The sequence below is a fragment of the Lepidochelys kempii genome, chromosome 1 (genome assembly GCF_965140285.1).
Source record: "Lepidochelys kempii isolate rLepKem1 chromosome 1, rLepKem1.hap1, whole genome shotgun sequence".
In the NCBI taxonomy this organism is placed as follows: domain Eukaryota; kingdom Metazoa; phylum Chordata; order Testudines; family Cheloniidae; genus Lepidochelys; species Lepidochelys kempii.
The window spans coordinates 154,171,697-154,186,195 of NC_136380.1; the positions used below are offsets into that span (position 1 = coordinate 154,171,697).

General features: G+C 40.1%; 1 protein-coding gene across 6 annotated transcripts in view; it reads left to right on the top strand.

Moving 5' to 3' along the window:
• USP9X (ubiquitin specific peptidase 9 X-linked) overlaps window positions 1–14,499 on the top strand; it is a 654,895-nt gene that overhangs the window by 516,898 nt on the left and 123,498 nt on the right. For 5 of the 6 annotated variants that reach the window (XM_078854327.1, XM_073358602.2, XM_073358592.2 and 2 more), the window contains 4 exons: window positions 1,129–1,281; window positions 5,264–5,368; window positions 9,515–9,721; window positions 11,882–12,018. In XM_078854327.1, coding sequence (XP_078710453.1) covers window positions 1,129–1,281; window positions 5,264–5,368; window positions 9,515–9,721; window positions 11,882–12,018 — 602 coding nt within the window. The remainder of the gene's footprint in view (window positions 1–1,128; window positions 1,282–5,263; window positions 5,369–9,514; window positions 9,722–11,881; window positions 12,019–14,499) is intronic. The other variant, XM_073358632.2, reaches the window with a different exon arrangement.

The window sequence follows — 14,499 nt, forward strand, 5'->3', positions numbered from 1 at the left end:
AATTCATAATCTGGAGAAGTAATGCTATGGGGCAGGATTATGCAGCGTTTGCGCTATATGTACTATATAAGTGAATAAGTGGCTCTTGACACAACTGTGGGATTAGGCATCTCAAGCAGGATTGACTCTTGTTAGAAATACTCATTTTTTAAAAAAATTTTTTGCCAAAAATAATCTCTTTATACTGGAAAATATAAAGTACAGGTGATAATTGAAAAACCTTGTTTGTCCAAGTCTTACATGAGGTGCCAGATTGACTCTTCTAATTATATAATCAAATATAGCAACTCTGAAGGAATGGCCACCTTCTCTCATTCCTTTTTAGTTCTGGCACTCAGTAGACATTCTGCTGATGCCTCAGTCTGAACGAAAGAGCTGGACTACATTGCGTTCCTTGCACTATATCAGTGCAACCTTTGAAATCATCTTAATTTTTGTCTCCACTTCTTAAATCTTGCTTGAACTCTTTTTTTCTCTAATTCAAGTAGAAGTTGAGGCATTTAAAGAGGTGAAGCTGATTAAGGAGTACCCTTTTCAGAATATAGTTCATTCCCTGATGTTTTCCAGTGTTCAACCATCCTCTTGTTATGTAACATGCTATGCTATAAGTGTACCAATTGAGTTACAGAAAGGTTACACCTGAGTCACTGAAATGTCTTCAGTGGCTCCAAGCTACTGAAAAAATGTATCCCTGGAAAAAGTAGATGCTTAGTCTTCCCCCGTCCCCTTACACTGGAAGCTGTATGAGAATTTTTATGTTCAGATTTCACTGTTGCGCTTTGCTTGAAAAACATTTGTAGTGAAGTATCCTTGTCCACTGAAGCTACAAAGCATGGGAATTATTGCCGACCTTGCCTTCAGAAGACAGCTGCAGGAAAAAAAATCTTATTTATTACAATGGGTAGGGAATCAGAATTGTATAAAGCACTGACTTGCTTTGATTTGGGGGGAGTGGTGGTATTGCATTCTAGAAATTGGAAGTGAAGTATAAATATCCTTCCCTTTTGGTGTGTGTTACCTTTATAAGAGACAGAATGATGATTTCTGGCTTACATTTTCCGTTTAACTTTAACTATCTACTTCTCAAAAACTTCAGTATTTTGAAATTGTATTTTAATTTAAAATTAGGAATGGATCCAGCAAAATAATATTTTATCAATCGTATTACGAGATAGTCTTCATCAGCCTCAATACGTAGAAAAGTTAGAGAAGATTCTTCGTTTTGTCATCAAAGAAAAAGCCCTCACTTTGGAAGATCTTGACAACATTTGGGCAGCTCAGGTAAGGAATTAAACTATTGCCCTGTCCTTAAGCAGGATTGATCTTACTTTATAGCACCTCTTTACAATTTTAAGTCAAATCATGACTTTTATTCAACATAGCAAATGGCATGCATGTTATCAAATAAGGAAGGAGGGTATTGGATTTCATGTAGACGAGAGGGTGCTTTGAGATTGTGTTGCTGGTGGTGTGCACTGGTATATACAAAAAGAAATGGGGGAGGAGATCTTGAAAACTAAATTTAGACTGCTAGGTGGACTCAAGTCCAGGATCTCAGACTGCCTTCTCAGATGTGCTACAAGTTCATTGGGCAGGACTAACTAGGCAGGAGGTAATAAATTCTAAAGGCATAGATGATAAAATGGTACGGAGGAGGGATTAATATATATTAAGCGGCGTGTGATTCTAGATTCTCTAGCCTACCAGTGGACAAGATGAGGCAATTAAAGATAATGAAGTAGTGTAAAGCATTTAAAATGAATATTTTGTCTTAGTTTTACTGTAGAGGACAAGGGAGTTTTTTGAGAGTGCTTTAATTTTCGCTGAGAACACATACCATTTCCCATGAAATCTCGAAGGCGTGGTCTACACTGAAACGTTAAGTTGACCCAGCTATGTTGCTCAGGGGTCGGAAAAATCCACACCCCTGAGCAGTGTAGTTAGGCTGGCATAGCCCCCTATGTAGACAGCACTAGGTCAGAGGAAGAATTCTTCCAGTGAGCTAGCTACTGCTTCTTGGGGAGGTGGATTACCTATGCCAATGGGAGAACCTTGTTCGTTGGCGTCGTAATGTCTACAATGAAGTGCTATGATATTGCAGTAGCAGCAATGGATTTGTGCCGCTGTAGCATTTAAAGTGTAGGCAAGCCCTAAGAAGAAATTACTGGAGCAAATTAAGTGCAATAAATCTGAGAGCCAAATGAGTATTCTGAAGCTTCTGAAGGAAATAAAGTGTGAAACAGTGAATTCTGAACACCCGGTATATCCATAAAACTAGTGACTGTTCCTGAAAGCTTGTAGTGTCACTAGTGTTCTCATCTTTTTAAAAAAAAAAAAAAGACAAAAGGAAGAGTCCAACAATTACAATGCATGCTCACCTCAGTTCCAAGGAAACTGATTCAGCCTCTTGTTACAGCACTCAAATAAAAATACAGTGATAAGATCAAACCAGCACGTGTTGTGGGGTACAAGGGAAATCATGCTGCTTTAACCTGTTAGGAGATCTAAAATATTTAGCTTTCGGTATAACATTTTCAAGTGTCTCATGAATTCCTGCCAACAGAATTAGTTCATGTAGGTTTGGGGAGTAATACTGAAGTCTGCAAGCAAATACTAGTGCTCAATGGCAACAGATTGAGTTTAAGGGAAGTGTCATGAGGGGAGGGAATTGGTGTTGGGACCCCATCTTATTTTCCTTCATTAATGATCTAGAAGTGGGAATAAACAGCATGTTACCTAGAGGGTCACAGGGTTCATTGCTTCTGCAGGCTGAGCACATTGCACACACCGGGGTCTCTTTCCATTCCTTGATTCTCTCTCACCCACCTCTATTTCAGGGACTCCCTGCACCCCCTCCCTGACCCTCTCCCTCATGCAAAGGGCTCTGTTGCCCCTCCTTCCCCTCCTTCTGCTATGAGCCCGCTGATATCTCCTTTCTGCCACATGCCATGGGCTGAGTGCCCACATTCTTCTTCCCCATTCTAGGGGCACTGTGTGGGCCCCCATGCACCGTTCTTTCTTCATTTTATTGTCTGGAGAGAAGTCATTCATGGTGTCAATGTTTTAAACTTTATTGGGAGGATGGACAGATGGGGTGCTAGGGTGGAAGGTGTTAATGATTACCGTCAACTGGTTCTTTGATTCAAAGATTAGACAGAGAAATGCTGTCCAGTTCATTGGCGTAAAAACTCACAAGTTTCCCCACTGAAAATTCACAGATACTAAGTTGAGAGGTGTTGCAAACACCATTGAGGACAGAGTAATCCCCTCTTCTGTGTTTGTGGTGTTTATACTGTCCTTTGTGCAGTGACCTTGTGTTCATAGCTGTCCATAATGTGAAAGGCACGCATCATAAATAGTAACAAAAAGAATGAATAAGTTCAGAAACGGGGCTGAAAATAACAAACTGAGATTGACTTGGGGAAAATAATCATAAACCGATTCAGTGGGAGGAAAGAAGCTAAAAATCAGAAATGCCAAAAATAGGCATTGGCATGATAGTGGATAAATTAGATCTGAGTAGGAAAAAAGGCCAAAGCCACTTTGGACTGGTGATTGCATCTCTCTCCATATGGTGTTGGTTTAATGGCAATGAGATGTTAGCATTTAAATACATGCCACATTAATACTAGAAAGACGACAAATTGGAGGGAGTTCAAAGAAGTCCAGAGAAGAAACTGGAGGAATTGATTTAAAAAAATTGAGATTTGAATTGGTCAGCAGGGGGACACTAATTTCTAAAAAGTTTGGTCGTATTCAAATAGATTGGAATTATTTAAATTTAAAATTAGGAGTAGATTTATTGAATCAGGAAAATTAAAATTACTGAACATTTGGCGTATTCAGCAGTATGACTGCCACAGTCACTCCCTCTTTTTTTAAAATCTGGACCATAATATGAAAGTAAAAGTCAGTGGATAAAATTTAGAACAAATATAAAGTAGTAACACTGCACACCATATAATTTTAAGATACTGAATTGAGTACTGCAAGGGGTGAAGTGAAATACTGATGCAGAGTTTACAAAATAGTGAATTTCATTACTATTAATGCATTAATTTTTAACACTGAATGAGATTGACAGTATCTCTAAATTTTGTTTGCGAAGCTTTACAATTTACAATAATGGGTTAGTCTCGCAACTCTACATATTAATTTTTTGAAACGTGTCTGCTTAAAATAATGCCATATCAAATCAGACTATTGGTTCATCTAGTCAGGAATCCTCATGCTTGATAGGCATAGAACACAAATAAGGCATCTCTTTTAGCATTAAACCAGAAAAAAATTGGTTTCTACCTTTTCCCTAAATCAAAATGCCAACAATTATTGGTTAAGCCTCTCTCTTCTCCCCCCTCAATTTCAAAAAGTCTTTATATGACACCTCTCTTACCATGGCTGTTTTCTGATGCACTGCTGATCAATGAGTAGGTTCACCTTTAGAGTGCTGTCAGCAGATTTTTAAGGAAGGCTTTCAATTAGCCATCCTCCACTACTATCTCAGGAAGACTTTAAGATACAGTATAGAAATATTGTATTGAAAATCCATTTAGACACAGAACAAAGCAGCATGATGGAATATGGATTGAAGTGCAGGACAGCTTGTTTCAGTTAGAAATTTCAATTTAAATTCTTTGCAGAAATCATTATCTTCTACATAAAAGTGTGAAAAATCGGGCAAGCTTTGACCTACAGATTATTTTTAAACCCAATCCCTCACTAACTAAGGGTATGTCTATACTACCTGCTGGATTGGCGGGCAGCTATCGATCCAGCGGGGATTGATTTTATCGGATCTAGTCTAGACACGATAAATCGACCCCTGAGTGCTCTCCTGTCGACTCCTGTACTCCAGCTCCGCGAGAGGCACAGGCAGAATTGACGGGGGAGCTGCAGTAGTCGACTCACTGCAGTAAAGACACCATAGTAAATCGATCTAAGTACGTTGACTTCAGCTACATGAATAATGTAGCTGAAGTTGCATAACTTAGATCGATATTCTCCCCCTCCCACTTCCCACCCCCCCAAGTGTAGACCAGGGCTAATTTCACCTGATATTTTAAACTTAAACTAACAAAATAAAACCAGACAATCAGGTTACACTGAGGAAATCTATGTAGTCAAAGTGGGTTATGCTTTGGTGGTGGGGTAGTAATCCTTCCTACCCATTTCAGGTAATCATCTGACAAATTTGAAGTGTTATATCTTACTATGTTTATCTTAGTATAGATAGTTACAAATGTTAATTTTGTTTCTCTGACAGGCTGGAAAACATGAAGCCATTGTTAAGAATGTACATGATCTTCTTGCAAAGTTGGCTTGGGATTTCTCTCCTGAACAACTTGATCACCTGTTTGATTGCTTTAAGGTAACACTGCATTTTTCAGCTGTTCTGTTACTGTAAATACTGAATACAGTGAACTTGCCTTTAATGTACTGGATGAAATAGATTAGTATTTTGATTGTGCATAATTTGCTAAAAGCATTTTTATATATTCAAATTACCACAGTAGAACTCTTTAAATTGTCTGTCATACTCTTTAGCAGTCTCCGCAGACAGGGGACTTCCCTTTGCATGTAGGTATGAACAGGGTTGTAACTTTTGTATACTGCTGTACTGTTTAGAGCACAGTCTGGGATATTTTCAGAATATTTCTTCTGAAATAAAACAAATATTTAGACTATGGCATAATCTACACTCGACAATTAGGCTGGTTTAACTACATTGGTCAGAGGTGTGAAAAAAGCACACCCTCGAGTAGCATTGTTAAGCCAGCCTAAGTCCGCATGTGGACAGCATTAGGTCAACGGAATAATTCTTCTGTTGATCTAGCTACTGCCCCTTGGAGAGGCGGATTACCTATGTTGACAGGAGAATCTTTCCCATTGGTGTAGGTAGTGTCTACACTGAAGCTCTACAGCAGTGCAGCTGTGCTTCTGTAACGTTTTAAGTGTAGACATACTCTACTTGTTTTATTGACAACTTGTTTATCTAGTTTCCCTTGGCTTTTTCAGCTAATGCATCTTCATTGTGTCTTCAAGCTCAGTAAATTCAGTTTTATTCCTTGAACACTATCATTTCATTCAGAAAGTAAATTTAAAAGTGAAGCTATTTATCGTTCCCTTTTTGTAGTCCAGGGTCTTGTCTTCATTTGGTGGGGGGGTGGGAAAGGGGTGTTTTTTAACTCAGTTAACTCGAGGTAATATCCTAGTGAAGATAAGGAAGTTGTAGTAATTCTTCGAGTGCTTGCTCATGTCCATTCCATATTGGGTAAAACCCACATTGGGACCTGTGCATGTGTCCCCGCTTCAGTGGTACCGATCCCCATCGAGAGGGATGTCCTGCCAGCGTTTGCCCACCCAAAGCCGTCACGCCTCAGGATTGGAGAGGAAGGCTCAGCTGAGCCCTCTTTGGTACCCACGCCAGGGGCACTGATTGAGGGACTTGAGGCGTACCTCGCTGGTAGATTGGTGCAGGCCCTCTGAGGCACGTGCCACCTGGCAAGAACTCTGGGACCAGCCCCGACCATCTCCAAGGGCCCAGGGCCGATCAGACACCAGAGACCACCAGTTGCTGGGCCATCATCGCCTGTCTCCAAGAAGGAGGTTGCCCTACTCAGGACAATCCTCCTGGCCACTGGCCTGTAGTAGCTCACGGTCCTGTTCAACATCCCGGTGCCAGTTGAGGAGCGTGAGGCGTGGATTACCAGGTATCCACCGCAGCTCTGCCGAATGCTGTTGGTCCCCGAGAGCCCGACCAAGACAGCCTTGCTGCAGAGGGGGGCAGAGAAGCACTCCCTATCTTCACTGGCTGCAGTCACACTCTCTGCCCCCAGCCCCAGACTTGCCCTCTGTGGCCCCAGCCTTAGCCCCTTTACCCCTGTCTGCAACAGGCCACAAGCCACGGTCTATTTCCCAGCCCCGTCTTCCCTAGAGAAGGGGGCAGGCATGATGTGAAAAGTTTGGGGACCACTGCTGTAGAGGGAGACTCAGTGCTATCACACCCGATGACTAAAAGACTCCTCAGGGGTATAGTAAATCTTTTCCCACAACACCAACTCCCTACCCCCATGTGAGACCTAAACCTGGTATTGAAAGGACTGACCATACCCCCCTTTGAACCCATGGCTACCTATTCACTTACATAACTCTCAGTGAAAATGGCCTTCCTGATAGCAGTCACCTTGGCTGGGAGAAATAGTGGCACTGATGATGCATCTCCTCCTCTGCCCCCTGGTATTATTTGGAACAAGGTTATTCTCAGACCACATCCAAAATTCATTCCTAAAGCAACCTCCCCTTTTCACATGAACCAGTTGATTCACCTTCCAACCTTCTATCCCAACCCTCACCAAGACAACAGGGAGGCTATATTACACACTCTAGATGTCTGGAGAGCCCTAGGCTTCTACCTGGATAGGACGAAGGGTTTCAGGAAGCCCACTAGACTTTTCCTCTTCATTGCGGAAAGATCCAACGGCTCAGCAGTATCAGCCCAGAGCCTCTCCAAGTGTCTCTCTCAAACTGCATTAGACAGTGTTACTACATTTGCAGTCCAACCCCTCCAGATACTATTCATACACACTACACAAGGTTGGTCGGTCTCATCTGTCGCAGCCTTCAAGAATGTCCTTATCTGAGAATTTGTAGAGCAGTGATATGGCCATCAGTCGACACCTTCGCACAACATTATGTGATCAATGGGAACTTTGCCTCCGATACCATCTTTGGCTCCTACAGTACTGTCGTCTGTAACTGACCAGATTCTGAAACCCCAGCCCTCCAATAGGGGCACTGCTCGGGAGTCCTTTACATGGAGCATCAGTAGAAACACTACTTGAAGAAGAAGTTACTCACCTTGTGCAGTAACGATGGTTCTTCGAGATGGGTCCTTATGGATGCATCAAAATCCTGCTCTCCTCCCATCCACTTCAGAGTTCTTGTCAATGACTCTGAGGAGGAAATGAGGGGTGTTAGCCCGTGCACCTAACATGGTGGGGCATGAGGAGAGAGCGCACAGGTGCAGGCCTAATGGACATTGCTGCCAAAGTTCTCCAATCACCAGTGCAGGGACACAAGCACACCTACAGTGGAGCACCCATAGTGACACATCTTGAAACAGCATCATTACTGCACAAGGTGAGTAACTTCTTACTACTATGCCAATAGGCAGATCCCTAATGATATGATTTAAAAAAAAAAAAGCATTTCAAGTCTTAGTACAGTATCAGTATATGTAAATTTGGTAAATATACTGAAACTCTTGTTGTAATGTCTCACAGTGGTATAATTTTGTGATGGAATGACAGACTTCTAAATTCTGAGCTTTTGTCAGTTTGTTAAACCACTTACTTTTAACTATTTGTCCTGGAATATTAGTGTTAAGAGTGATTTCTCAGATGTTTCCTTCCCATTGTCAAGCTAACTTTTATTCAACTAAGGGCAGTATGTGTATGTATATGTACATGTCGGACATGGAAAATTCTGTATTTCAAAATATTTTATTGTATTTGTATACTTGCAACTATATGACATGCACTAGCTTTATACTGAGTGATGCTGAAATTATTCTCATAACATATTTTTATGCCAAGTGCTTTTGTGTAATGACATTCAGGAATGTTTTGTTTTGTTTTTTCTCTGCACGTTTTTGAAGGGGTGGGTTATAGTTGCTTTTAAAAGATACTGACATGCATACTTGGATCTAATAGCCACCGTTAAAAGTATAGGGCCCGATTTTTCAGTAGATCAGTAGGTACTTCTGCACCAGCAAGTTTGCGCCTGCTTTGTGGGATCCAGTTCTCTGATTTGTGTGTGCAGTTGACTGGATAGGTGCTTCTTTAGTCAATGTTTTCATGTAAATAAAGGATTCAAATATATATTTCAAATTTATTGAAAGTTAGAACCGTATTTACTAAATTATTCAAATGAGTACTCAGAAATTACATTAAAAGGAAAGTAAATGTTAATATCATTTGTGGCCTCTTTTAAGAAAAGGGATGTGGAGTAACTTATTTTGGGTCAGGTATGCTAGTAAAAATTTTTGTATTATCAGGCAGTCTATTGCATCAGAGAGATCAGTATTATAACTATTAAATGATTAACAAGTAACATTTGAATGATTTACTAGATGGCTTTTAATTATAAGCAGGGGAGTCTTTAGAAAGCAATAACAAAAAGCAGCCGAGGTCCACTCCATTTTGGTTACTGTTTAAAATGTCAACAGTAAATGATTTATCAGCTGTTTCAAAACAATGGAATGTATTGATGTTCATAATTAAGGAACCCTTAAACCCCAGAATTTCTTTTAATTCTTAAAAGAACTTTGTTGTACAACAGTAATCACTGAAATTTGTGCTCTTAATATGTGTCTTTTATGATTGACAATTAATTAAAAATAAATGAGGAGGTTATTTTCACAGTATTCTTTTGTAACTGGACATGTCATAATGTATAAGATCAAACGTAAAAATCTGGTGGCTTTTCATTTTGAATGAAATTCTTTGTTTACCAGGCAAGCTGGACAAATGCAAGCAAAAAACAACGGGAAAAACTACTTGAGTTAATCCGTCGTCTTGCAGAGGATGATAAAGATGGTGTGATGGCACACAAAGTATTGAACCTTCTGTGGAATTTGGCACATAGTGATGATGTACCTGTTGATATCATGGACCAGGCTCTTAGTGCCCACATTAAAATTTTAGATTACAGCTGTTCACAGGTAAGAAATTGATTGTGGTTTTATTAGGGCATAAGAACTACCATTTTGAGTCAGAGCATGGTCTGTTTTGCTCAGTATCCTGTCTCTGACAATGGCCTGTACCAGAGCTTGAGGTGGGGTGTACAGAATAGGGCAGTTGTGAAGTGATCCACTCGGTCTTCCACTCCACTTTCTGGTAGTCAGTATGGAGTTGTGTCCCTGACCGCTTTGGCTAATAGGCACTTGATGGACCTATCCTCCATGAACTTAACCAGTTCTTTTTTCAACTCAGTTGTAATTTTGGTCATTACAACATCCTATGGCAATGAGTTCTACAGGTTGTTTGTATAGTGTGTGGAAAAAGTAGTTCCTCTTGTTTGTATTAAACCCTTTGCCTATTCATTTCATCCAGTGACCTGTGGTTTTTCTATTGTGGGAAGAGGTAAATGACACTTCTCTTTTCCCTTTCTCCACGCCATTCATAATTTTATAGACTCCTATCATAATCCCTGCCTTACTCGTCTCTTTTCTAAGCTGAACAGCCCTATTATTTTTAGTCTCATTTTGTATGGAAGCCATTTCATGTCCTTAATCATCTTTGTTGCCCTTCTCTGAACCTTTTTGAGTTCTACTGTATTCTTTGAGATGGGGCGACCAGAACTGTACACTGTATTCCAGGGGTGGGTGCACCATGAATTTAGGTAGTGGCATTATGATATTTTCTGTCCGTACTTCTCTGGGGTAAGCAGTCTTAGGTGCTCTGTAGCTAGACACACACCAGGTTGAATACCCTGCCTGGAGGTTAGGCCTCTGCCACGTGTTCAGCCGGATACTACTTTCCCCCCCACAGTGCGTCACTCTTTGCTGAGCAAGTCCCTAGTAGCTCTCTGGGGAGGTTCATGCCCAGTGCATTCTCCTGGGCTGCTCAGGTCCCTTGCCTGGGAACAATTTCTGTTCCTCTTTCTCTTTGAGCCTCTGCTCACCAGGGAGGCATCACTGGAAGTAGCTTCCTAACCAGGAGTCTTGGGGGTTCTCTCCTTGGAGCTTCCTGTGTTCTGGGGCTCTTGACTGAACTCTCGTAAGTCTTTATTAGGCCCATGTGTTCCTTAACTAATTAACTGCTTCACAGCCACCTGGTTTGGTTCATTCTTTTTAGCGGAGCCTGTCACAGGTAGGCTGAGTGCCTGACCTCCTCAGAGCTCAGTTACCCTATGACACATGGTAACGTGGGAGTAAGAGGTGGTCCTCAACTGAATTGGGAGGAAAAAGGCATTTCCCCGGTCAATTTTAAATTTTTTGCTTTGTTTTCTGGGTAATCCTTGACTCTTTATTGGAAGATAAAGGAGATAAATGGGAAGAACCTAATTGACCATTTATTCTTACTGATGTTTTCTAAAATAAATAGTCAATTTTTAAATCTCCCACGTTTTTACATGCCTCTAATGATTTCATTTCCCTTCTGAGTCTTTTCTATTGCTATATCATTTGTGAGATGGGTTAGTCAGAATTGAATATAATCCATTTAAAGGAGTAATACTGATTTATATGACACATTTTCAGTATTCTTCTCTATCCCTTCCTCAATATTACTTGTACCAAAGTATATATCATACTACATATTCAGTATCTGGAAGTTGCTAATCCTTCCATGTGCAGTGGCACTGAAGAATATTATTAGACCAGTCCTTGGTTTCTTCTCTTTTCAGAAAAAGATACTGAAACACTTGTTCTTTGGCCTAGTAAGGTCAAGGTTCTAAGCATGATTACCAAAATCAGCACCATTTCAGATGCACCTGTTGCCAACATCCATTATCAACATCTGGTAGTTTTTCTAGTGTACTCAAATCCTGCAACTACTTTGATTCAGGGCAGACTCCTGGCAGGTTTGTGGAGATGCAAAGGGAAAAGAACAAATTTTAAAATTCATGGAACTAATATGTAGAATGAACAAATTGCAAATTATGGATCTGTTACACCATTGAAGTCTTCTGCTGATGCCATGAGCCACTTGGACTTCCCTCTTGTGATTTGAAATTTCAGAGCTCAATAAAATTAGTCTGATAGTTCAGTTACTTGTTTCTTCTATATTTATGCACGCACATAGATAGAAAAATAAAAATGGATAAAGCAGTTTTAATTTGTTTTTGATGTATACTAAACTGTGAAAACTTGCTTTTTAAGGATCGGGATACTCAAAAGATCCAGTGGATAGATCGTTTTATAGAAGAGCTTCGCACAAATGACAAATGGGTCATTCCTGCACTGAAACAAATTAGAGAAATTTGTAGTTTGTTTGGTGAAGCACCACAGAACTTGAGGTAAAGAACTAATGTGAATGGGATAGAGTTGTGGACAACGTCCTAGTTTTTTATAAACTAGGATAGGTAATGAATTTTATATTTGTTGAAGCTTGTTTTTGCTGTTAAAATACGTGTGTGCGCGTGCGCCTGTATAAACCATTTAAAAATTATTGGATTTAAGCATTCAGGCACAAGAATAAATCATTGACTACTTTATTACTTCAAGTGTATATAGACTGTTAAACTGAGATGTTACAATCTCCTAATTACACTCTCATTGGGCTGTGTGACCTTGAGCAATTCAGTTCATATCTCTGAGTTTTCATTCTTCAGCTGTTAAATGGGGATGATCATAGAATATCAGAGTTGGAAGGGACCTCAGGAGGTCATCTAGTCCAACCTCCTGCTCAAAGCAAGATCCAATCTCCAACTAAATCATCCCAGCCAGGGCTTTGTCAAGCCTGACCTTAAAAACCTCAAAGGAAGGAGATTCTACCACCTCCCTAAGTAACACTTTCCAGTGCTTCACCACCCTCCCAGTGAAATTTTTTTCCCTAATATCCAACCTAAACCTCCCCCACTGCAACTTGAGACCGTTACTCCTTGTTCTATCACTGCTACCACTGAGAACAGTCTAGATCCATCCTCTTTGGAACCCCTTTTCAGGTAGTTGAAAGCAACTATCAAATCCCCCCCCCCCCTTTCTCTTCCACGGACTAAACAATCCCAGTTCCCTCAGCCTCTCCTCATAAGTCATGTGTTCCAGTCCCCTAATCATTTTTGTTGCTTTCCGCTGGACGCTTTCCAGTTTTTCCACATCCTTCTTGTAGTGTGGGGCCCAAAACCGGACACAGTGCTCCAGATGAGGCCTCACCAAAGTTGAATAGAGGGGAATCATCACGTCCTTTGATCTGCTGGAAATGCTTCTACTTATACAGCCCAAAATGCTGTTAGCCTTCTTGGCAACAAGGGCACACTGTTGACTCATATCCAGCTTCTCGTCCACTGTAACCCCTAGTTCCTTTTGTGCAGAACTGCTGTCTAGCCATTCAGTCCCTAGTCTGTATAATACTTCCCTTTCTCATAGTGGTAATGAAAGTATAAATTCATAGATTTTAACCTTTCTGAAGATAGAGGCCATATAATTACCTAATTAGAATCACACAGCTCAATTACCTTCGGGATTTTTGTTGATGCAAAATGACCTTTTCGGGGGAATTCTTGACTTCTTAATAAGTTGTTTAAGAAAAGCAAATTGGAGATTACCCAGAAATTTCCATTAGTTAAAATTCTCTAATTGTAACAGATTGGTTCTTTGCTTTGCTTTTTTCTATTTTATCATGCTTTTCTGGAATAAAAGAAAGTGAAAGTTTAGCCTAAATCTTTTTTATATATTAACTGTTTAATAGGATCTGTTGAAATTAACAAGCTTAGTTTCACTTACTGTGTCTCCTCATCACAAAAATATCTGACCCCTCAAAACTGAAAATTTCAGTATGGGTGCTGAAGTTTCTGCAAACTCCAACGTTTGTGCTTGTGTATGCATGTTCCACTGTTCCTTTGTTTTACCTGAATAGTTCTGTGAGCAGGCAGAGTATTCAAATGAGTTTCAGTACCCTGTCTGCTTACAGGAATGGATAAGACTGAAAAAATTGAGGGATGATGTGCAATTTGTAACAGATGATAGCATCACTTATTTTTTCTTGATGGGTTGTCATTTTATTTGCTACTGCTACAGCTGATGTCAGTTTTGCAAAGTACTATAGGATATACTTAGCATGAGTGAACAAGAGTAAGAATAATACCATTCACATACAAAGCTTTGTGCTACCATTTATGTATTATATAGTGTGTAATAGATATTAATATGGTGTGCAATACATACATATTTGCTAACAGTGGATATTTGTTTTTCTCAGTGCACATTATCACTTGAGTCTCTGGAATTTGTTTTTCAAATCAAACTCCTAGAACAATCAGAGATGTTTGTGACAATTCATTTGAAGAACACTGCATAGAGTGTTGCATGCAATATTGATGTATGCAATCTCTATGATGATGTATCCTGCTTCCCACTTGGGTATCTGAGCCATTGGCAATTAAAAGGCTATTTAGAAAAGATAAGGGCATTGAGTTCACAGCAGGATGTTAAGGTTAAATTTAATTATCTCTCTTGCACAGGAGAGATTCTCTTCAGGGGAATGGCCTAGGTGTCATACTTAACTTGCACATGAACAAAGTTTTGAGAGCAATATAAATATAAATGCATCCAATGAAGTGAGCTGTAGATCACGAAAGCTTATGCTCAAATAAATTGGTTAGTCTCTAAGGTGCCACAAGTACTCCTTTTCTTTTTGCAAATGCAGACTAACACGGCTGTTACTCTGAAACCTATAAATACTTGGATAGTTGCTTTCACAGCAGACTTCTTACTACAAGGAAAAGGTACACCTTTTGGGAAACTTAGGGCATGTCTGTGCATACAACACTGCAGCTGTA